The sequence below is a fragment of the Malus domestica genome, chromosome 13, assembly GCF_042453785.1.
Source record: "Malus domestica chromosome 13, GDT2T_hap1".
Classification (NCBI taxonomy): domain Eukaryota; kingdom Viridiplantae; phylum Streptophyta; class Magnoliopsida; order Rosales; family Rosaceae; genus Malus; species Malus domestica.
In genome coordinates this window covers 18,850,376-18,875,448 of record NC_091673.1, presented here as the reverse complement: position 1 = coordinate 18,875,448, position 25,073 = coordinate 18,850,376, and the positions used below count along the sequence as shown (strand labels likewise).

General features: G+C 40.9%; 1 protein-coding gene across 1 annotated transcript; it reads left to right on the top strand.

Annotated features, from left to right (window-relative positions):
* Positions 1-804: 804 nt before the first annotated feature.
* LOC103428078 (TNF receptor-associated factor homolog 1a-like) lies at positions 805-24,372 on the top strand. The gene is made up of 13 exons (XM_029091548.2): positions 805-957; positions 1,766-1,979; positions 2,952-3,063; positions 3,549-3,637; positions 3,728-3,796; positions 3,883-4,012; positions 18,436-18,594; positions 18,923-19,271; positions 20,007-20,119; positions 20,881-21,031; positions 21,716-22,251; positions 22,335-22,536; positions 22,804-24,372. Exons 2-13 carry the CDS (start codon positions 1,802-1,804, stop codon positions 24,187-24,189), a joined length of 3,474 nt encoding a protein of 1,157 aa, XP_028947381.2. The 5' UTR covers positions 805-957; positions 1,766-1,801; the 3' UTR covers positions 24,190-24,372.
* Positions 24,373-25,073: the final 701 nt, after the last annotated feature.

The window sequence follows — 25,073 nt, the reverse complement described above, 5'->3', positions numbered from 1 at the left end:
GTGCGTATCAAACATAGCACAGAACCTTCGTTCTGTTCCGTTCCATTTTGTCCCATTCTGTCTCTTCTACGTACCAAACGCTACCTTATAGCACAAGCCCATCAAAGCTTTGGATACAAAAACTTGTTCCCCACATTTGTCACTACCCTATGTAACCTTGCATCCCCTTTCATTGTAATTTTACCCCTCATCAGTTTTGTTTTTCTCAATTATAAATTCTTTTAATTCTCAAAAGTGCATTTTAATATTTAAAATTAATTTTATTCGCATTAACAAAGATAAAGAAAAAAAAGGCAAAGTCATCATCTCCAAAAAAGAAAAATAGAAAGTGGTCATTTATCATAGCAGTGGAAAAAATGTTGAGTCATCAACAAAATTTAGTAAAACGGAAAAATCGAAAAATAAAAAAAATTAAGAGGGTGTATTCAATTAGGAATTTGAGAGATTTTAATGGATTTATAAACTCATGAATTTTTATAGAGTTTAACTGATTTGTAGAGATTTCATGTAAAATTTTGATTCAATTCTCTCGAAACCTCATGGGGAGGTAAGATTTGTGGATACTTAAAATACACTACAAAATATCTCTAATTCTCTCTAATTCCTCAACTTTTCTAAATTTTTTAAATTCAAATTCTAATTGAATACATCTGGAATGTTATAAACTCTTTTAAAATTCTAATTGAATAAACCCAAATTTTTAAGAATTTTAATAAACTACCTTAAAATCCTAATTAAATATATATTGAATATTAGAGAATGATTTAAAATTCTAATTGAATACCTCCCCTAAATTAAAAAAAAAAAAGATTTTCTTTTTTCGGTTCCGCCTTTGCTCAATTCTATCTCTCTCCGCTGCTCCTTCGACACCCCCCCCCTCTCTTTTTCTTTCTTCCTCTCTCTAGAATCTCAGAGCTTCCGTTGGCCATTGTGAATAAGCTTTGGTCTTCGTTGCAGGTTCGTATCACTATTCGATCTATTGGATATCGTTTCCGAGATTCCCTTTTCTGTTCCTCCTGTAATGTTTATGATTTCGTTCCTCTGTGGTTCTAATGGATTGTTTTTTATCGCGGTTAAAGGGGATTGATTATCCTCGATCTTAGTTCGATTGGTTCGGATTTTTGTGGGTTTTTATTTGGATTGCGTTTTCCGCAAATGGGTTCATCAAAATGGTTCTGACTTTTTAGGGTTTTTGATTAGCAATTTCGTACTTTCAATCTGTTTGGTTTCAATTCAGTTTGGTTTCTTCGAGTATTTGGAGTTTGATTTCAGGGTTTATTGGTTTTGGATTTTCGGATGTGGGTTTTTGGTTTAGGGAATGGTAATTGATAAGCTGTTTGATTGCAGAGAAACTCATGAATTTTTTTACTAGGTTTAATATTTTTTGCGTTCTATGTCGCCTTAAGTCTTGATTGCTGTAAAACTGTCATCATCTAAAGCTAATTAATCGGTTGAACTGAGATTTTTGTTTTGTCAGGTCCCAAAAAAATAGAATTTTTCTTTTTTAATTTTACGGTCGTCTCGTTACCTTTACTTGTTAACAGACAGGACAGAAAGTGTGATTCAATTTGTTAAGTTTGGTTCTCCCCTGAAATTCTAACATTGAGATGTCTGTTGTTGTTGTATATCTGGGCTCTTAAAACATTATGATGTAATTGGTGAAAGAAAGTGTGGCTTGTAGTGTGCACATGCTACTTTTCAGGCAATGGACTCCTAATGCAGATAGATTTTTTTATTGATTGTTTTTCTCATATCATGTGAGCAGGGTTGGAGTGTGAGGACAGGAGTTTTGGAGTGGGAAATGGCTGGGATTTCTAGTGAAGAGTCTGGTGCAGGAAGGTCTACGGAGGGGATTTCAAGTGGGCAGCGTTGTCTCTCTGGGGAAGCCTTAGCAGAATGGAGGTCCTCTGAGCAGGTGGAAAATGGAACCCCATCTACTTCGCCCCCTTATTGGGACTCTGATGACGACGATGATGGTGGTATGGTTTTTGTGCACTACATTGCTTATTGCCTAGTGTGTTAGAATGTGTATTCGTTTTTTCCAATCTAATACCAGGCTTGTGGAAATTTTGAATCAATGGAGCTAAAAGATGATATGCACCTGGATTGTGGTTATGTGAAATATAGCTACCAATGTTTTATAGCTACTGTACAGATGATTTTGTTATTTTCAAATACATTAGCCTTTGCCATATTTAAGTTTGTACTCACAAGTTGCACCATAGGATGAGTCCAATCCTTCTCTGAAGTATTTTAATCTTGTGTTGAAATGTTGTAAATGTTTTCATGAGTGTGTCTCCTGATCACATAGGTCAATTTGGAGAATTAGGTTGTCCTAGGGAGAGATTGCTTAATCTATTGTTTTACTTACCTAGTAACTACAGTTTGTTTTGCTTAGTATGGAAAAAAAGGGCTGGACAATTGTGTCCATTTGAATATCTAAATATTTAAAAATTCAAAATTTAAAAAAATTATTTTTATTGTATGAAACACCTGTTCCATTTATGTATTTTTCACTTGAAATATGTGAAATAACATAGTAGCCTGTTCCATTTATGTATTTTTTCACTTGAAACATATGAAATAACTTGGTAGACCTTTTTTTCAAAGTTTTATTAAACCTCCCCACACTTAATTGTAGCATGCATCGGTGAAGGGAGACAAGGGCAGCATTATACTTGATTGCTCATCTCTGCATGGAATCAGTTTTATAATATGTCATTTCCTCCCAAATTTCTTATTTTATATACGGGTTTAATTCATCTTTGTTATATTTCATTTCTAACTACCCTTTCACTCCACCTTGGATTGAAAATTTAGCCTTCCTTTATTCTATTGTAAGAATTAAGACCTCTACGTTTCCCATGCCATTTTATTAGTGAGTGTTTCTGCTTTCAAATTTTATTTGGATGAGTTGGTTAAATGTTCATGAACCTCTTACTTCTTTATAGGGCCAAAGCCGTCTGAATTATATGGAAAGTTCACGTGGAAGATAGAGAAATTTTCTCAAATTAACAAAAGGGAACTTCGCAGTAATGCCTTTGAGGTTGGCGGCTACAAGTGGTATGAATTCTGAATATTATTTCTGTGCATGTTGAGCACAAAAAATGCTAGTACTTTAGTTTGCTTGTTTATCCAAGTTGTATCAAATTAATTTCTGGTTCTGGCGAATTAATAATCATTGGGTCCTCTTTCCAGACAACACATACAACCCACCAATAAATAGTTAAGTAAAGTGGAGCTGAGGTCGACTACGTTTCCTCTACCTTGTTGATGTACCATGTGATGTTCTAATCATGAGTGGTTATATGTTACAAACATATTGGGGGGGGTTCCAGTGAGTGCGTCTTCAGGATTCCTTCTGTACCCACCGAGGGAATGTACCCCAAATTCATTTCTGAAGGGTTGCATAATTGCTGGAATATGAGAATTATGTATATGTCCATGCAACATAGTTTAAGCTTGGTACATATTTGCTGATAGATGCATGTGGCTTGGGCAAACAGTCATCATAAGATGAGTGAGTTTTGAAATTTTTGTTATGGCAGGTACATCTTGATCTATCCCCAAGGTTGTGATGTTTGCAATCATCTCTCTTTGTTTCTTTGTGTAGCTAATCATGACAAACTTCTTCCAGGTGTGTTATTGTTTCCTTTGTTGAATTATCTCTGATTATTGATTTTGTTGGGGGTATAATTGTGGAATTTCTCATTTGTCTGTCTAACAGGTTGGAGCCATTTTGCTCAGTTTACTATAGCTGTGGTAAATAAAGATCCTAAGAAATCGAAATATTCTGGTTGGTTGGTTAATCAAGTTTTTGTTGTTCCAGTGGGTTGTTAATATATCCATCACCACGTTTGAGTAAGTGTGCATTTTTTGTAGATACATTACATCGCTTTTGGAAGAAAGAGCATGACTGGGGATGGAAAAAATTCATGGAGCTGTCAAAAGTATTAGATGGGTTTATTGATGCTGACACGCTTATAATAAAGGCGCAAGTCCAAGTCATCAGGTGCTCTATGATTATTCAAGCTATAATTTGATTTACTGAAGCACGAATGTTGTATTTTTGACTTATAATCTGAAAATAAGTAACGTAGTTAGGTCTCAACAAGGATACATTATAGCTAAGAAGGCACTATATCTTGTGATATTGAAGGGAATCCACTTATGATTTTTTTGTTAAAATTTTGACTCTCTCTCGACCTTGCTCTTTGATGTATTCGGCAATAGACTAAAACTTAGCCAAATAGAGAAAACTAGAAAACACACAAGACTTATACTCGTTCGGCAGAACTTTTGCCTACATCCAGTTGTGATTTCCGTGGGTAGAGAAATCACGGCTTCTTCAATTAATAATAGAGTATACAGTACTTTTGCAAACCCTAGAACTAATCTCTATCTCTTCTCTCTGCTGTCACATATTATCTCACACTTTTAAGCCTTGTTGCACCCTATTTATTGGCATAGGGTGCAGTTTACAGGTCCTTTACAGATTATAACTCCTATTTTAAGTGGAATAGGAAATTGGACTTACTTTCCAATTCCAAATAGACTCCTAGGATTTCTAATCTAAATTGAATAAGGAAACTAAGATTCTTTCCTAACCCTTTTAAGAGAAGAATTGGTGCACCATTTATTTCCTAAAACAATCCTATACAGAAAAGGACACTAATTGACGAGCCAAAACGAAACAATCTCCACCTTGGTGAGTCAAACTAAGTCTTGATCGTTGCTTCCCAAAGTATCTTTGAAACTTCTTGAAGCAGCGTTCGAAATCTTCAAGAATCTTCACCTTGGCAATCGTCTCCTTGCCTCATTGCACCTCAAGTGAGGAGGTGCTTTACTTTAATCAATCAACGAGATTGATCAAGTTCAAGCAATGCTTGAACTTCTTGGTCGGCACTAAGCATTGTCGTCCTTGTGAACCTTTTCAACCAAATCTCCTTAGACTCAACCCAATTTCTGATTCTGTGATGCCTTGCTTCAATGTGCTTTGAACTTCCATGAAAAACCTGATTGTTTGCCAAGTGAATGGCACTTTGATTGTCACTTTTTAGCTTCACATAATCCTTGAGTGATTCCCATTTGATTTACCAAGCCACTAAGTCAAATTGCTTCCTTTCCAGCTTCGGCAAAGCAAAATACTCTGCCTTTACGGTCGACAAAGTTGTAATTGGTTGCAGTAGTGCCCTCCAATTGATTGGTCCTCTTGAGCATGTAAAGACATAACCAGAAGTTGACCTTCTCTTGTCCATGTCCTTGCATAATCGGCATCCACATCCCAACACCACTGCATTTTCTTTTTGCTTCTCAAACATAATCCTTTGTCGCCAAGAACCCTTCAAATAACGCAAAATCCACTTGACTGCATCCCAATGTTGCTTTTCTGGATTTGCCATGTACTTGGAAACGACATTGATTGCTTGAGCTATGTCGGGTTGTGTGCATACTATTGCATACATTAGGCAGCTCACGACATTAGCATGGGGCACCTCTCCATTGCTTGTTTCTCCTTTTTGGACTTAGGACATTATTGCCCACTTAACCTGAAGTGAGCCGCCAAAGGAGTTGAAACTGCCTTTGCTTCTTGCATGTTAAACTTCTTAAGAACCTTCTGACGATGCATGGACACGGAAACGAGGATACGACACGATACGATATGGGGATACGTCAAATTTTTAAAAATTAAGACACGATACGACAATTTATATAATAAATATATATTTAAAAAATATAATAACAACAACAACAACAACAAAGCCTTTTCCCACTAAGTGGGGTCGGCTATATGAATCCTAGAACGCCATTGCGCTCGGTTTTGTGTCATGTCCTCCGTTAGATCCAAGTACTCTAAGTCTTTTCTTAGAGTCTCGTCCAAAGTTTTCCTAGGTCTTCCTCTACCCCTTCGGCCCTGAACCTCTGTCCCGTAGTCACATCTTCGAACCGGAGCGTCAGTCGGCCTTCTTTGCACATGTCCAAATCACCGGAGCCGATTTTCTCTCATCTTTCCTACAATTTCGGCTACTCCTACTTTACCTCGGATATCCTCATTCCCAATCTTATCCTTTCTCGTGTGCCCACACATCCCACAAAGCATTCTCGTCTCCGCTACACCCATTTTGTGTACGTGTTGATGCTTCACCGCCCAACATTCTGTGCCATACAACATCACTGGCCTTATTGCCGTCCTATAAAATTTTCCCTTGAGCTTCAGTGGCCTACGACGGTCACACAACACGCCGGATGCACTCTTACACTTCATCCATCCAGCTCGTATTCTATGGTTGAGATCTCCATCTAATTCTCCGTTCTCTTGCAAGATAAATCCTAGGTAGCGAAAACGGTCGCTTTTTGTGATCTTCGCTAGATTGCTCCGGTCATTAGTGTGGATAAGTATATAAATGGATAGAGATAGGAAAGCAAACACAAGATGTACGTGGTTCACCCAGATTGGCTACGTCCACGGAATAGAAGAGTTCTCATTAATTGTGAAGGGTTTACACAAGTACATCGGTTCAAGCTCTCCTTTAGTGAGTACAAGTGAATGATTTAGTACAAATGACATTAGGAAATATTGTGGGAGAATGATCTCGTAATCACGAAACTTCTAAGTATCGGAGTGTGGTGTCGTCTTGACTTGCCTTATCTGTCTCATAGGTAGATGTGGCATCTTCTCTGGAAGTACTCTTCCTCCATCCAGGGGTGGTATCTTTAACTGGTGGAGATGCACAAGGTAATGTATCAATTTCACTTGAAGCTTACTTGTAGTTTCAAGCTTGGTCAAGCGCGATACAAACCATGTAGTAGGAGTCCCCCAAGTCGCCGAGCTAGGGGGTCTGCTGAAAGAGGTGACAGACAAGGTAAGCAATCAGAGCTCCGACTGATTGTTCACCTTCTCCCCATCTTGCAGCAGCATGAAGGATAAAGAGAAGAAAAATGAGAAGAGATGATATGAGATACTTTTGCTTTTGAAGAAGTAACTTTCCACAGGCTTATTCTTGAACTGAGCTGGAGGGTTTTCTGGTTTCCTCCAGAGTATAAGGCCGACTGAAGAATTTGAGGGTCAAAACAAGTCCATCAAATCTAGAGTACGTTCCACCCTGCTGATATGGGATACTTTTGCTTTTGACAGAGTAATGGATGTATCGGCATGTGTGCTGTTACGCTTGTCTCCACATGCTTCCTTGTATCCTTCGCACTTGCCCTATCTGTTCCTCAAGCAGATGCGGAATCTTCCCTGGAAACATAAGATGTTGAAGATGAGTACTCGAGAGTAATGCCAGGTAAGTAATCAGGTAAGGGGTTCCAGGCAGTCAGTTCCTGGCTGGAAGCTTGATTCCAAGTGCTGACTGATTGCTCTCTTTCTCCTTGTCTTGCAGGTAAAAACAAGGCCAAAGGAAAAGACAGGGAAAAAGCATGATATGGGATACTCTTGCTTTTAACCCTGATGATATGAGATATTCTTGCTCTAGTATAGCTTGTTTGCAGAGGTATTATCGGGGGAAAGAAAGCTGAATATTTCGAGAGGCTTCGTTGGGAATGCCCTCTCAGATATGATGAAGGGTTGAGCATTTTTGCAGGTCTGCCTGTCCGTTGGGGATGGAGGTCGACATATATAGGAGTCTCCCTAACAACAAGTAGTAATGCTATTCATTTACCCTGCTTGGTCATAGCACGGTAGTGGGAGCTGCCAGTTTCACATGTTTTAATTCTGTCAGAGCACTTTGAAAAAGTGGTCTGTGGTATCTGGCTCTCGAGATTTGGAGAACGATGTCTCTTCGATTTTTGAGAAAGCAATCATGCTGGGGGTCTGGCTCTCGAGATTCGGAGAGCAGTGTCTCTTCGATTTTTGAGGAAGTAATCATGTTGGGAGTCTGGCTCTCGAGATTCGGAGGGCGGTGCCTCTTCGATTTTGGAGCAAGCAATCCTGTTGGGAGTGTTGTCTCGAATGTGAGTAAAGGTTGGGCATGTTTGCTAGTCTACCTTGCCCCGAAGCACAAAGGTTGACACACAGGGACTTTCCAATTATCTAGCAATGGTACTGTTCCTTTACCCTCTCTTCGCTTTTGAGAAAGTAGTCATGTTGGGAGTCTGGCTCTCGAGATTCGGAGGACGGTGCCTCTTCGATTTTGGAGCAAGCAATCTTGTTGGGAGTGTTTTCTCGAATGTGAGTAAAGGTTGGGCATGTTTGCTAGTCTACCTTACCACGAAGCACAGAGGTTGACACACAGGAACTTTCCAATTATCCAGCAATGGTACTGTTCCTTTACCCTTGTGGGTAATAATATGGTAGCTAGACCTTCAAGATTTATGTGTCTAAACTTTGTTAGTGCTGTTTCTTTGCTATTCTTTTACCTTTCTTGGTCAGAGCGATGTAGTGGGAGCTGCAAGCTTCACGTGCTCAACTTTGGCAGAGAACTTTGGCAAAGTTATCTGTGGTACCCATGAGCTATTGTTGCGTGTGGGAAGTGGGTGATTGAACAGTAAGATTCATGTGCTTTCTACTTCACCAGAAGTCTTCGACAGAATGCCCATAATTTCTGCAAAGCTGAGTGTGCGTGTGACAGGTGCTGACAAGGCTAGAATAGTAGGAGCCTCTTCGATTTCTGAGATCGGCCCTCGTGGTCTCTGAGCAGCCCAGCTTTTGAGAAAGCGAGCGCCTCTTCGATTGATTCGGAGAACGATGCCTTATCGATTTTTGAGAAAGCAATCATGCTGGGGGTCTGGCTCTTGAAGATTCGGGGAGCAGTGTCTCTTCGATTTTTGAGAAAGTAATCATGTTGGGAGTCTGGCTCTCGAGATTCGGAGGACGGTGCCTCTTCGATTTTGGAGCAAGCAATCTTGTTGGGAGTGTTTTCTCGAATGTGAGTAAAGGTTGGGCATGTTTGCTAGTCTACCTTGCCACGAAGCACAGAGGTTGACACACAGGGACTTTCCAATTATCCAGCAATGGTACTGTTCCTTTACCCTCTCTTCGATTTTTAAGAAAGTAGTCATGTTGGGAGTCTGGCTCTCGAAATTCGGAGGACGGTGCCTCTTCGATTTTGGAGCAAGCAATCTTATTGGGGGTGTTTTCTCGAATGTGAGTAAAGGTTGGGCATGTTTGCTAGTCTACCTTGCCACGAAGCACAGAGGTTGACACACAGGGACTTTCCAATTATCCAGCAGTGGTACTGTTCCTTTACCCTTGTGGGTAATAATATGGTAGCTAGACCTTCAAAATTTATGGGTCTAAACTTTGTTAGTGCTGTTTCTTTGCTATTCTTTTACCCTTCTTGGTCAGAGCGATGTAGTGGGAGCTGCAAGCTTCACGTGCTCAACTTTGGCAGAGAACTTTGGCAAAGTTATCTGTGGTACCCATGAGCTATTGTTGCGTGTGGGAAGTGGGTGATTGAACAGTAAGATTCATGTGTTTTCTACTTCCCCAGAAGTCTTCGACAGAATGCCCATAATTTCCGCAAAGCTGAGTGTGTGTGTGACAGGTGTTGACAAGGCTGGAAAAGTAGGTGCATCTTCGATTTCTGAGATCGGCCCTCGTGGTCTCTGGGGAGCCCAGCTTTTGAGAAAGCGAGCGCCTCTTCGATTTCTGAGATCGACCTTCGTGGTCTTTGAGCAGCCCAACTTTTGAGAAAGCAAACGCCTCTTCGATTTCTGAGATCAACCCTCGTGATCTCTAAGCAGCCCAGCTTTTGAGAAAGCAAACGCCTCTTCGATTTTTGAGCAGGCGCCTTTTCGATTTCTGAAGCTCCGTCGAGTGCAGATTTTTATAGGGGCTGACATTAAGTTCCAAAGCACACTTGAATCTCCACCAGTAGAAGCTTCATTCTTGCACTTCTAAGATCTTGATTTGTCCGACCTCTTCTCTCTTCAACACCTTTGAAAATGTCTGGCCCCTCCGACCGTCGTTTTGACTTGAACCTTGTTGAAGAGGCAGCCCCGCCTTCTCCAGACAACATATGGCGCCCATCCTTCGTCTCCCCTACTGGTCCTCTTACCGTTGGGGATTCCGTGATGAAGAATGATATGACCGCTGCGGTGGTGGCCAGGAACCTTCTCACTCCCAAAGATAACAGACTACTTTCCAAACGGTCTGATGAGTTAGCTGTTAAGGATTCGCTGGCTCTCAGTGTTCAGTGTGCAGGTTCTGTGTCTAATATGGCCCAACGCCTATTTGCTCGAACCCGCCAAGTTGAATCATTGGCGGCTGAAGTGATGAGTCTCAAACAGGAGATTAGAGGGCTCAAGCATGAGAATAAACAGTTGCACCGGCTCGCACATGACTATGCTACAAACATGAAGAGGAAGCTTGACCAGATGAAGGAAACTGATGGTCAGGTTTTACTTGATCATCAGAGATTTGTGGGTTTGTTCCAAAGGCATTTATTGCCTTCGTCTTCTGGGGCTGTACTGCGTAATGAAGCTCCGAATGATCAACCTCTGATGCCTCCTCCTTCTAGGGTTCTGTCCAGTACTGAGGCTCCAAATGATCCCCCTCCGGTGCCTTCTCTTTCTGGGGCTCTACCGACTGCTGAGACTTATCCTAAGCAACCTTTGTGAAGGCTCCCTCTTGTGTGTTTATTTTGACTCATGTATATGTACATATTTGTAGCTTATCGGGGATATCAATAAATAAGCTTTCCTTCATTTCAACGTATTGTGTTAAATACACCAAAGCCTTCTTCGCTAAGTTCTTTGAATTTTCTTTTGTTGAAGCTTGTATGTTGAAGCTTTCTGAGTGGAGCATGTAGGTTGGGGTAGTGTTCCCTTAATTTCCCGAGTGAGGAAAACTTCTCGGTTGGAGACTTGGAAAATCCAAGTCACTGAGTGGGATCGGCTATATGAATCTTAGAACGCCATTGTGCTCGATCCTGAGTCATGTCCTTCGTTAGATCCAAGTACTCTAAGTCTTTTCTTAGAGTCTCTTCCAAAGTTTTCCTAGGTCTTCCTCTACCCCTTCGGCCCTGAACCTCTGTCCCATAGTCGCATCTTCTAATCGGAGCGTCAGTAGGCCTTCTTTGCACATGTCCAAACCACCGTAACCGATTTTCTCTCATCTTTCCTTCAATTTCGGCTACTCCTACTTTACCCCGGATATCCTCATTCCTAATCTTATCCTTTCTCGTGTGCCCACACATCCAACGAAGCATCCTCATCTCCGCTACACCCATTTTGTGTACGTGTTGATGTTTCACCGCCCAACATTCTGTGCCATACAGCATCGCCGGCCTTATTGCCGTCCTATAAAATTTTCCCTTGAGCTTCAGTGGCATACGGCGGTCACACAACACGCCGGATGCACTCTTCCACTTCATCCATCCAGCTTGTATTCTGTGGTTGAGATCTCCATCTAATTCTCCGTTCTTTTGCAAGATAGATCCTAGGTAACGAAAACGGTCGCTCTTTGGTATTTCTTGATCTCCGATCCTCACCCCTAACTCGTTTTGGCCTCCATTTGCACTGAACTTGCACTTCATATATTCTGTCTTTGATCGGCTTAGGCGAAGACCTTTAGATTCCAACACTTCTCTCCAAAGGTTAAGCTTTGCATTTACCCATTCCTGAGTTTCATTTATCAACACTATATCGTCTGCGAAAAGCATACACCAAGGAATATCATCTTGAATATGTCCTGTTAACTCATCCATTACCAACGCAAAAAGGTAAGGACTTAAGGATGAGCCTTGATGTAATCCTACAGTTATGGGAAAGCTTTCGGTTTGTCCTTCATGAGTTCTTACGGCAGTCTTTGCTCCTTCATACATATCCTTTATAGCTTGGATATATGCTACTCGTACTCCTTTCTTCTCTAAAATCCTCCAAAGAATGTCTCTTGGGACCCTATCATACGCTTTTTCCAAATCTATAAAGACCATGTGTAAATCTTTTTTCCCATCTCTATATCTTTCCATCAATCTTCGTAAGAGATAGATTGCCTCCATGGTTGAGCGCCCTGGCATGAACCCGAATTGGTTGTCCGAAACCCGTGTCTCTTGCCTCAATCTATGCTCAATGACTCTCTCCCAGAGCTTCATTGTATGACTCATTAGCTTAATACCCTTATAGTTCATGCAATTTTGTACGTCGCCCTTATTCTTGTAGATAGGCACCAAAGTGCTCGTTCGCCACTCATTTGGCATCTTCTTCGTTTTCAAAATCCTATTGAAAAGGTCAGTGAGCCATGTTATACCTGTCTCTCCCAAAAGTTTCCACACTTCGATTGGTATATTGTCTGGGCCTATTGCTTTTTTATGCTTCATCTTCTTCAAAGCTACAACCACTTCTTCCTTCCGGATTCGACGATAAAAGGAGTAGTTTCTACACTCTTCTGAGTTACTCAACTCCCCTAAAGAAGCACTCATTTCATGTCCTTCATTGAAAAGATTATGAAAATAACCTCTCCATCTGTCTTTAACCGCGTTCTCTGTAGCAAGAACCTTTCCATCCTCATCCTTGATGCACCTCACTTGGTTTAGGTCCCTTGTCTTCTTTTCCCTTGCTCTAGATAGTTTATAGATATCCAACTCTCCTTCTTTGGTATCTTGTCGTTTATACATATCGTCGTAAGCCGCTAACTTAGCTTCTCTGACAGCTTTCTTCGCCTCTTGCTTCGCTTTTCTATACCTTTCACCATTTTCATCGGTCCTCTCCTTGTATAAGGCTTTACAACATTCCTTCTTAGCCTTCACCTTTGTTTGTACCTCCTCATTCCACCACCAAGATTCCTTTTGGTGTGGGGCAAAGCCCTTGGACTCTCCTAATACCTCTTTTGCTACTTTTCGGATACAACTAGCCATGGAATCCCACATTTGGCTAGCTTCCCCCTCTCTATCCCACACACATTGGGTGATTACCTTCTCTTTGAAAATGACTTGTTTTTCTTCTTTTAGATTCCACCATCTAGTCCTTAGGCACTTCCAAGTCTTGTTCTTTTGTCTTACTCTTTTGATATGTACATCCATCACCAACAAGCGATGTTGATTAGCCACGCTCTCTCCTGGTATAACTTTGCAATCCTTACAAGTTATACGATCCTCTTTCCTCATTAGAAGAAAATCTATTTGTGTTTTTGACGACCCACTCTTGTAGGTGATTACATGTTCTTCTCTCTTCTTAAAGAAGGTGTTGGCTAAGAAGAGATCATATGCCATTGCAAAATCCAAGATAGCTTCCCCATCCTCGTTTCTCTCCCCAAAACCATGGCCACCATGAAAACCTCCATAGTTGCCTGTCTCCCTGCCCACGTGTCCATTTAAATCTCCTCCTATAAATAACTTCTCCGTCTGAGCAATTCCTTGCACCAAGTCTCCAAGATCTTCCCAAAATTTCTCCTTCGAACTCGTATCCAACCCTACTTGAGGTGCGTACGCACTAATCACATTGATAAGTTCTTGTCCTATTACAATCTTGATTGCCATGATTCTATCTCCTACCCTCTTGACATCTACAACATCCTGTACCAAGGTCTTGTCCACAATGATGCCAACACCGTTTCTCGTTCTATTTGTGCCCGAATACCAAAGTTTAAACCCTGAGTTTTCTAGATCCTTTGCCTTACTACCAACCCACTTAGTTTCTTGTAGGCACATAATATTTATCCTTCTCCTCACCATAACTTCCACTACTTCCATAGATTTTCCCGTTAAGGTTCCTATATTCCACGTTCCTAAACGCATTTTGCTCTCTTGAACTCTACCCTTCTGTCCTAGCTTCTTCACCCTCCCCCGTCTAATAGGATCAAAGTACTTCTTTTGTGTGTCCCGGGTAAAGTTGATAGGAGCATATGCTCCCAAACAACTTTGAGTGGAGTCGTTCGAAAAGAAGTTTCTATAGCCCCCTTGCTCATTTAACACTGCATCCGGGTGCCGATGGAGATACAGCGACCCTTGCTCACTTATCACTGTGCTCGGGCCACACAGCGCGCCACTTACGGGTGACGCCCTAGCTTTAGCGCGATTTTGTTCTGGATTCATTTTCATAAGGATTCGACGTGATCATGGAGTGCCGGCTGTCGACTACCTGACGCCCTCCCCCTCCTCCTTTATCCGGGCTTGGGACCGGCCATGTAAGACATAGGCGGAGTTTTAAAAAATATAATAACAATAAAAAAATTAATTACTCAAATTTAATTTATACTATTCAAACTCTCAAGAAGAAAGGATGGTAGTGGTGTAAATTCAGTGGGCTATGTAGTTTTGGGCTTTAGTCTCATTTAAACCCTAAAAAAAAAAACCTGTGGTGTTGTTTTTCTCTACAAAAACAAACAAACATGTCGACTTATAGCAATCATCTTCTTCGCGAAACCTCCTCCACTAGATCGGGTTGTCTCCGTGTGACGCCTTACTCTGCCAAATCGCGTCGTCTTCTTCGCGAGGCCTCCTTCCACCAGATTGTCATCTCCGTCATGAGGTTTTCTTCCACGAAATTGCATCAAAGGCCATGGTGCAGATATCCGTATCCGAACAGTCGGATACTCGTATCTAAACTATTGGATACCTGTATCCATCTGTCAAACGCCATATCCTTTGATCCAGATACGTATCCAATGCATATCCGGCCGTATCAGGGGCGTATCGTCCATTTGCGTATCCGACACGTGATACACGACCGATGTGCCGTATCTGTGCATCGTAGTTGAATATACTTGGCTTGTGATTTCCAGATCCTTCCAGCGGTCCTATCTCTTTGAATTTTCTGCCAAGGATCTTCTATGCAGCACCTAGGTCCTTCATGTCTAACTCCTCGCTCAACATCATCTTCAAGTCTTGAATTCTAGACTTGTCTTGACAAGCAATTAGCATGTTATCCACATATAGCAATAGCAATATGATCATCCCATCCCATCTTGGAACACATGATAGTAGACACAGCAGTCATATAAACATTTCCTAAAATTAATTTCCAGCATGAAGGAATCAAACTTCTTACTGCCTTGGAGATTGTTTTAGGCCATACAAGGACTTCCTTAGCCGACATACTAGGTTCTCTTTACTATACTCGACAAACCCTTCTGGTTGAGCCATGAAAATCGTCTCCTTTAGATCCCCATGAAGAAACCCAGTCTTCACATCTATCTGCCTAATCTCCATGTCATGCTGAGCTGCCATTGCTAAAAGTAATATGATAGAAGTATGCTTGACTACGGGTGAAAAGATCTCATCGTAATCCATCCTCTCCTTTTGTGAGTACCCCTTAGCCACGAGCCTTGCTTTGAATCTCACGGCATGTAGTCCTTCCTTTTTCCTAAATACCCACTTGCATCTATCTAGCTTTTGTCTTTGAGCTTAGGAACCAACTCCCAAACAAAGTTCTTGTAAAGAGACCTCCATTTCTTTTGTCATAGCACTTATCCAACTATCTCGCTCATCACTTGCTATAGCTTCTCGATAAGTAGTCGAATCTCCTTGACTAATGTTAAGAGCATAATTAACTTCGTCTTGGTCAAACCCAAACTTGTCAGGTTTCCTCTATGCAGCATCTCTGGAATGCAGGTGGATTGTGGGTTAGAGTTCGAACCCTTTGGGGTGTATGGCGGATTGGAGTGCCTTCAATCTGCTCTATTTCTTGCTCCACCTGATTCCTAATGGGTGAACAATGTTAATGCTCTTCTTCTTCCTCTCCACCTGAGCTTCTTCCTCTGAATTGATTAATGGAATCTTTGTTGCTTGTATTTCAACATCGTCTTTCTTCCCACTGCTCTCGGCTTTGTTCAGGGGCATGGTTGTCTTATCAAAGACAACATCTCGACTGACAACCTTCTTCTTGTTGTTGATATCCCAAAGCTTGAATCCCTTCACTCCTTTTTCAAAAGCTAAAAATATGCAATGTGTAGACTTGGGTTTGAGCTTGGACCTTTCATCACTTGGAATATGTGCGTAAGCACTACAGCCGAACACCCTGAGCTTGGAATAGTCCACCTACTTCTCAGACCATACCTCTTCTGCACTCTTAAAACCGAGAACTGTAGATGGTGATACATTAATCTAATAACTTGCATGATTAACAGCCTCTGCCCAAAAACTATCAGGCAATCTTGCATGAAATTGCATGCTTCTTTCTCTCTCCATGAGAGTTTTGTTCATTCTTTTAGCAACTCCGTTTTGTTGGGGCTTTACTGTGAAGTGCCTTGTCATGCCTTCCTACTTATAGTAATCGGCAAACTTCTTACTTGTATACTCGCTTCCATTGTCGCTTCTTAGGTGCTTAATCTTTCTTCCAGTTTCATTCTCATTTTCTGTCCTGCATTCCTTGAACTTTGCAAAAACCTTGGATTTCTGCTTCATGAAATAAACCCAAACTTTCCTGGAAAAATCATCCGTGAAAGTAACAAAATACCTGGCTCCACCATTGGATTTAGTTGGTGCAGGCCCCAAACATTTGAGTGAATATAGCTGAGTTGCCCCTTGCTTCGGTTATATGCACTACTACTTGAGAATGATACCTTCATTTGCTTTCCGAGAACACAATGTTCACAAAAGTTTAGCTTGCAATGTGACACGCCTTCCAACAAGCCTTTCTTGTGCAATTCTTGCAACCCCTTTTGGCATATGTGCCTTAGCCTATGATGCCAGAGTTTAGTCGTCTTCTTCACTTTACCTTGTGGAAACGGTTGCTCCCCCTTCTATGTAGTCCCAATTAGTTGTACTTCATTGTGTTGTAGGTCACCTTGCATTACCACCTGTGATCCTTTAGTTACCTTGAGTCTTCTTGCTTTAGAATGGTACCCATAGCCGGCCCTATCTAAAGTACCCAAGGAAATCAAATTTTTCTTCAGTCTAGGGATATATCTGATGTTCCCCAAAGCTCGTATCACTCCATCAAGCATTTTGATTCTAACAGTGCCAATCCCCTTTATTGGACATGGTGAATCGTCCCCCATTAAAACTTCTCCGCTACTAACCTCCATGTAAGTATCGAACCATTCTCTTACTGCACACATATGGAATGTGCCTTCGGTATCCAAAATCCAACTTGTGAAAACCTTGAAGCCTGTTATTGAAAGAAGCTCCCGTCACGTTGTTGCTTAGTGACTGTACTAGTTGACCCTGAGCTTCCTTCCATCTTGGCTTTCTTCTCTTTCCAAATCTTGCAGTTCCTCTTCCAATGGTTGGCAGAACCACATTCAAAGCAACCTTACTTCTTTTCCTTTTTCTTCTTGGATTTTGACCAACCCATGTTACCGACTTTCTCTTCCTTTGTCTTTTCCCACCCCCTCTCCTTCCCTTTGACATAAAGGCTTTGAGAGCTATCAATTATATCATCCAGTTTAGCGTATCACTGAAAGACATTCAAGCCTTTCAGGGACTCCTTTCCAAACATTAGAGTTGTTTAAAAGTGCTTGAAAGATGAAGGTAGAGACCTCAGCAAGATGATAGCCATATCATCATCTTTGTAAGTTTCTTCGACCTTCTGAAGATTGGCTATGCAATTCTGAAACCGGCATACGTGATCTTCAATATCACCTCCTTCTACTCAAAGCCCGAATAGTTCATCATTGAGAAAAAGTTTATTGGACATGGTTTTGCCCATATAAACATTCTCCAACTTTTGGCATGCTTCCTGAGCAATCATCTTTTCTGTGATGTGGGGACCTGACTAATCTTGTGAGATGGATCTCGATGGAGCTCTTGGCCTTCTTCAGAACCTTAGTCCATGCCTCTGCTGTCATGGTAGCAGGCTTCTCACCAACGAGTGCATCATCCAAATCCTGTTGTATTAGTACATTCTTCATCATCATTTGCCGGTCCATGAAGTCATCCTTGCCATCAAAAGGTTTTAACGTAGGCCCTAGGTCCGCGGCCTTTCCTTTTGACATTGTAGAACACCTTGAACCAAGCTCCGATACCAATTGTTAAAATTCTAACTCTCTGGATCTTGCTCTTTGCTGTATTCGGCAATAGGCTAAAACTTAGCAAAATAGAGAAAACTAGAAAACACACAAGACTTATACTGGTTTGGCAGAACTTTTGCCTACGTCCTATTGTGTTTTTCCTGGGTAGAGAAATCACGGCTTCTTCCATTAAAATAGAGTATATAGTACTTTTGCAAACCCTAGAACTTATCTCTCTCTCTCTTCTCTCGGCTGTCACAGATTTTCTCACACTGTTTAAAGCCTTGCCGCACCCTATTTATAGGCATAGGGTGCAGTTTACATATTCTTTACAGATTATAACTCCTATTTTAACTGGAATAAGAAATTAGACTTCCTTTCCAATTCCAAATAGACATGTAGGATTTCTAATCTAACTTGAAGTGCATCCTCTTCTGCTGTCCTTTTGTATTTTCAAATCCAGTTTACTATAAAGCTCCCCTTTTAAACTCACACTTTGATCTTTGGTGGCTGAATATCGTTTTGACAAGCACTTCTGTGTTTTAATATTCATGCACGTTATTTGTGTTTGTAAGCATTTCTATTCTTTGCTTCTGGTTTTGTAGGGAGAAAGCAGACCGGCCCTTTCGCTGCCTTGATTGTCAATATAGGAGAGAGCTTGTTAGGGTATACTTGACAAATGTAGAGCAAATTTGCCGTCGTTTTGTGGAAGAGAGAAGAAGCAAACTTGGAAAATTGATCGAGGATAAAGCTAGATGGTCAAGGTATGTCTTTGCTTTTGGAACTTCTGTCAAGTTACAGTTTGGAATGATCACAACTAGAGCTTACTATACAATGCCCTATTTTGGAAGACATAATGGTTTGAGCTTACCTTTACAGTGCTTTATGGTTCTTGTAAATGTGACTTGGCATGAATTTGATGGAATTTTTTGCTGTATCTGCTGGATTTTTTAGTAATATGGTTACCTTGGGTTCATGTGGGTTCTTCTACGCATGTCTGTCTGCATGTTTGTACATATGTCATTTACTCGCTTCTAGTAGTGGTTACATGCTCTTCATTTCTTGATAGCATTTCCTTTATTGTCGTTGCAGCTTCTGCTCCTTCTGGGTGGGAATTGAACAAAATGCCAGGCGCTGTATGTCCAGGGAGAAGATGGATGCAGTCCTGAAAGTAGTTGTTAAGCACTTTTTTATTGAGAAAGAAGTCACATCTACGTTGGTAATGGACTCATTGTATAGTGGTTTAAAGGCTCTTGAAGGTCAAACCAAGTCCAAGAAAAGTAAGGTGAAACTATTGGATGCTGAAGAAATGCCAGCACCAATTGTTCATGTAGAGAAAGATATGTTTGTATTGGTGGATGATGTTCTGATGCTACTTGAGAGGGCTGCCTTGGAACCATTACCTCCAAAAGATGAGAAGGGTCCTCAAAATCGTACAAAAGTGAGTAGCTAACATCCTATTCTAAACAGTGATGTTTGGCTTGGTTGGTCTGTCGCATTTAAGTCCCGATTGTTGGTTATATGGTATAGAGGATTCATTTCTTCTTTTACGTTAATATTTCATATTGTCAGCTATATCGTTTATGCTCGGGATATTGGGAATCAGTATCCGGTTAGGAAAATACTTGTCTAAGCACAAGTTCATTTCAACCAAGGATTTTGGTTAACAGTTGTTTCTACCTTGTGACCATATAAAGGAAACTCTATACCCTTTATACTCACAATGCTTGGCATGAATTATGGTTCTCCTCAATGCTATCGTAAATGTGGATACATCGAAAGATGTTATTCCCTTTAGAAATTTGAGTAGTTTAGTATATCTTGATTGTTAGCAGCGCTGTGCGCTGTTCACTGTTCACTGACTGGTTAACTCACTAGAAAATATGTTTTGTATCACCAAAAATATGATTTGTAAGAAGTTTCAAGCATTTTGTTGTTCTAATCAAAACTTGTTTGAAGGGCAAAGATCTATAGATGATGGTGTTTTAGTGATTAGAAGGATTCTGAATAGCACATATCTCTCACTTCAAGCCTTCAAGGGAGTGCAAAATTAATATGATTAGGAATGTAGTAAATAAGGAACATATTATAGTTGTTGGTGCGGATGTGTAATTTGTTCTATTTTCCACTCTTTTAACTGCTTGATTTCTGAAAAATCACTCTGCTATTCCTGCAGGATGGAAATTCCGGAGAGGACTTCAACAAAGATTCTATTGAGCGGGATGAAAAACGTCTTACGGAATTGGGTCGTAGGACTGTAGAAATATTTGTCCTTGCTCATATTTTCAGGTCTTCTGTCAGCCCTAATATATTCTTTTCTTGTTTATGCAATATTTGAAGATTGTCTCTTGGCCTTCTTTACATTAAATCAGTTATGAATCCTACTTCATATATTGTGGATATGTTTCATACTAAATGGTAGGAGACTTACGATTTATGATTTATCTGTTAGTGAAAATTTTGGTTGTTATTATTGTGCTACCATCAAATTTTCATTTATATATTTTCTTTCATAGGACGTGGCATGCCATGTTTCTTTTAGGATTGCGGTTCCTGGTATACTACACAAATTGAAATAGGTAGAGTTATGACGAATTATTGGTATGCATTAAGGATTGCAGTTCCTGGCATGCCATGTCCTGTACTATGAGTACGCATAAGGAGTAAGATGTGGTTTTTCATTGTTGGTAAATTTGTTTACAAATTGTTGAGTATTATCTAGTTAATGTCATCTCCCTTGTGATGTGGAATGGATTTATAATTGGAATCTTTGCCTACTGGAAAAATCAGTGCTTTTTGTTTTGGGCTTATTTTATCTTATTGTTGGATAAAGAGGGTGCATTTGGCGGTCTAATGAAGTTAGCCACTTTTCATTAGTGGAATTCAAATATAAGCATTTTGGATTATGAATATTATCTTAGTGGATGTTTGTAGATAATTTTGGACCAAGAGAACCAATTGGTCATCACTCTTTTCAACATTGACATGCTGATCATATTTACTTGCCTATTCTTATTGATGGTATCATTCTTTGTCCTATTTACATGCAGCAATAAAATTGAAGTTGCCTATCATGAATCTGTTGCATTGAAGAGGCAAGAGGAACTCATCCGTGAGGAAGAAGCAGCTTGGCAGGCTGAAAGTGAGCAGAAGGCAAAGCGAGGAGCTACTGAAAAGGAAAAGAAGTCGAAGAAAAAACAGGTTTGATTCTGTTCTATGTATTATCTTGTTTAGAATGCAAATGTGACATTTCAGAGTGTTTAGATGATTATGATATCCCAAACTGTCCTATTAATGTGAATCAGTAGTGGAGTCTAACACCTTATGTCCTCAACAGTTATCAGCTGGACTGCTGAATTTGTTAATAACATCTTAATTCCTTTTCTCTCGTTTAAAATTAAAATCACCAAACGGATATTTAAAAGCACAATTCTTTTAGTATTACTATGTGGGAAAGGGCAGCCTCATGGGATTTGAAAGTTTTTCTAGTAGCCTTTATTGGAATGAATATGTTTACAAATGTTGCCCAAGTCTATTTTCATGGATAGGGGGCGTGTCTTTCTGAACAATGTTATCTTTTACTTCATAGTTCATATTGTTCCTGTATTGCAACTTTGAAAACGAGACTGTCAAGTGGGATCCTGTTTTTACTAATCTTACCTTCTAATCTTCTATTTTGGTCCTTCAGATAGTTGAAAAAAAATTCTGTTCCCAGCTTTAGGGTGGAAACAATAATCTATTATATGGCTGCTGCTTTTCTGTCAACATCTTACTTGAAATTGAAACCATTGTAATGAGGGGAAACGGTGGTTGCATTTGTCAAAAATGTTTTCTTATTTTTTTCCCTTTGATCGCTCACACCCCTCCCTTGCTTCTTTTCTACAGGCTAAACATAAAAAGAACAACCGGAAGGGTAAGGACAAAGGGAGGGAGGAAAGGCCTGATGTAGAAGCACAAGAGAAACAAGAAGATGTGGTCAATACACCCAAAACCACACCTGTAACCCAAATCAATTTACGAGGTTTTTTAAAGCCACCACCTACTGAAGAAATGAAAGACTACACACCAGATGAAGAACAACCTGTACTCGAAAAGCTGGATACAGTGGAAGATGTATCTGACGTGTCTGATTCAGTGGATGGTGTTGCTGAATCACCTCTGCTTGATTCTGAAGACAGAGATGCTGGTCCAATAAATTGGGATACTGACACATCAGAAGTCCATCCTCCCACAGAAGCCAGTAGCAGTGGTATTAGTGGGCTGTCATCCGTGCAAAATGGGGTATCTGAAAGAAAGAGCCCATCTGTGATGGACGATAGTTCCTCAACATGTTCTACGGATTCCGTCCCATCAGTGGTAATGAATGGGCCATACAAGGGGAACTCATTTTCTAGCTACAAAAACCAGAAATCACCTAGCAGGTAAATATATAGCTTACTTATTGTGCTCCGAAGTTGATGGTTCTATAAGGTACCGTATCAATTTACCAAATTCATAATTGCAGGGGGAAACACCAACGCACTAAGGCAACAAGTGACAGGAATAGTTGGCCAAATGAGACGGATAATCAGCCTTCTGCACCTGTAGAGGACTTAGGGTATCAGAATGATGTTTCTAGAAGTAGTAAGGCGGGTGAATCTGAGTCAGAGCCTGCTGCTCACTCATTGCAGGATCGGATTAAATGGCTGGAGCAGCACGTTGTTAAGGTGGGAATTTTTTTTCATATAATTTTTATAGTGTTCCCTGAGTGTTGAAGAGTTCCTTGTTGCTGTTGTTGGCCCGTCACTTGTATTTTTAACCCCATAATTGGTTTTAAAAGTCACAGTGCCCCTAATTTTTCCTGTTGCATTTGCGATATTTTCATTATTCCTTGCTATCCTCATAATTAACATATCATAAAAGTACACTTATCAGCATAAATTGCAATTTCGTTACTTTCCCTGAGTGACAGTTGTTTGCATGTTGTGTAATAGGAGGAAGAAGTTGTATCCCTGCAGAAAAAATTGAGTATCAAAGATGAGGTTGATCTAGAAAGACCTTTGAAAGACAAGACACCAGCAGTAACATCCTCTCCTGGAAGCCCTCCTAAAGATGTGCCCCTGAATGGTCAGCCGAGGTCAGAGAGCCAGAGTAGTCCGGTTGTAGAATCTAGTCCACTCAGAAAAGGATCCTCCAGTGGCGCACAACAGACTGAGAGAGTGGTACCTTTGACTACTTTACTGCAGAATAATGGCATGTCCAAACCTCAGAATCAGAAAGCTACAACTCCAACGCCAGCTGAAAAAGCCATGGAACATCAAATGCCTGTGATGTCTAGGCCTTCCAGTGCTCCTCTTGTTCCTGGTCTGAGGCCTACTTCTACTGTTGTGCCTACAGTTCAAGCTCAAACTGCTCCTCAGCTTGCCCGTTCAGTAAGCGCAGCTGGCCGGTTGGGTCCTGACCCATCACCAGCAACTCATAGTTATGTTCCCCAGTCATATAGAAACGCCATACTGGGTAACCATGTTGCTTCAGGCTCAACTGGTCTCACACATACTAACTCTCCAAGTTCAGGTGTGAGCCCATCGCCAGTATACTCTCACTCACTGGCCTTGGTATCTGCCCCAATGTTCTTACCTAAGAGCTCTGAAATGATGGACCCAAGCACACGTAAGTCAGGCTTCCCATTTGGCATGGTAACTCGGGATGTGTTGCATAATGAACCCCAGTGGATGGATAGTTCTCAAAGGGAATCGAGCAAAGGCATGAACTATGATCCTGCCTCCCTGCCTAATGATCAAAATTTTGACTACTTCCATCCTTTACAAGGTGGGCAAAGGGAACACTTGGCCATTGAGTTCCCAGCCTGTACATCCGGGCGCGAGACCCAAGGTGTATCGGCAGATGAGTTCCCACACCTTGATATCATCAATGATCTGCTTGACGATGAACACGGCTTTGGTGCAGCTAGAGGAAGCCCTGTATTCCACTCCTTTGGTAATGGGCCAGGCCACTTAAGTCGGCAATTTTCTTACCCTGGTGATTTGGGCATATCTAACGACATGGGTTCTGCAACCAGCTCTTGTAGGTTTGAGAGAACACGGAGTTACCAGGATGATGGGTTCCAGAGGGGCTACACATTAGGGGGCCACTTCGAACCACTTAGGGAATTTACTCCGCAAGCTGGTCCGCTGTCTTATGTGAATGGGCAGATTGATGGGTTAGTTCCTAACCAGTGGGCAATGGCTGGTTCTGATCTATCGCAGCTTGGCATGAGGAACACAGAACCTGATGGTTACCCATACTACAATCCAGAATATTCGAATATGGCATCCGGGGTGAATGGTTACACTGTATTCCGGCCTGCTAACGGTCAGTGAAGAGAATGAACGAACGACGGAGCCTGCCCACAAATTAGCGGGTCACTGTCCGTTGTAATAATGTATTCGAGGAAATTGCTGGGTCATTACATTTGGAGTGAGGGTGTAATCTTTTTCATAAGAAAACATTTGTAAAGAGTTGCTTCTACCCTTTTCTTAAGTTAGAAATGAAGGTTTGATTTATCCTGGGCTTTCATGGTTCTTGGTTGACGAAGCAGGCTTCAAATTTTTACTGAGAACACTTTTTGTCCGACCACATTGAGTGAAAATCTCTTACTATTGTTATGTTGTCCCCGAAATATATCAGGCTTGTATTCGCTAGGTGCCTCGTGGTCTCGGGTGCGTCGTGCTATCAGGTGGTACCCGGCACACAATTTCCGGCAGACCCATAAAAACCATGAGCATTTACCTTCTGAAAAGAGTACATGGTTTAAACTTTGACTACTATTTGTCAAAATTGCTGAAAATGCATACCTTTGGCCGGACTAGTGAGAAATGTTTGGTTTCAAGTAAAAATTAATAGATCTTACTAGAGGAGAGATTCTATCACTGTTCTAAAAATCTCCGCCTAGCTCCACCTAGGCGCTAGGCGGCTGGTCACTGTCCTAATTAATGCCTAAGCGTTTGAAAATTAAGAAATGACACCTAAATCTGATGAGGCGCTCGCCTAGACCGTTTAGGCACCAGCCTAGGTTGCAACTCACTTAGACAGTAAATAGATAACTTTCATTTTGAATTATATATTTTTCAATAAATTGTAAGAAACTTGTTGAGTACTTAAATGAAAACATATTATAGGCTTGTTCTCTATGTTTTCATTATGTTCCAATACTTCATAATATATGTGTCATTTTATTTTGTAGTTTATGATGAAATTATATATA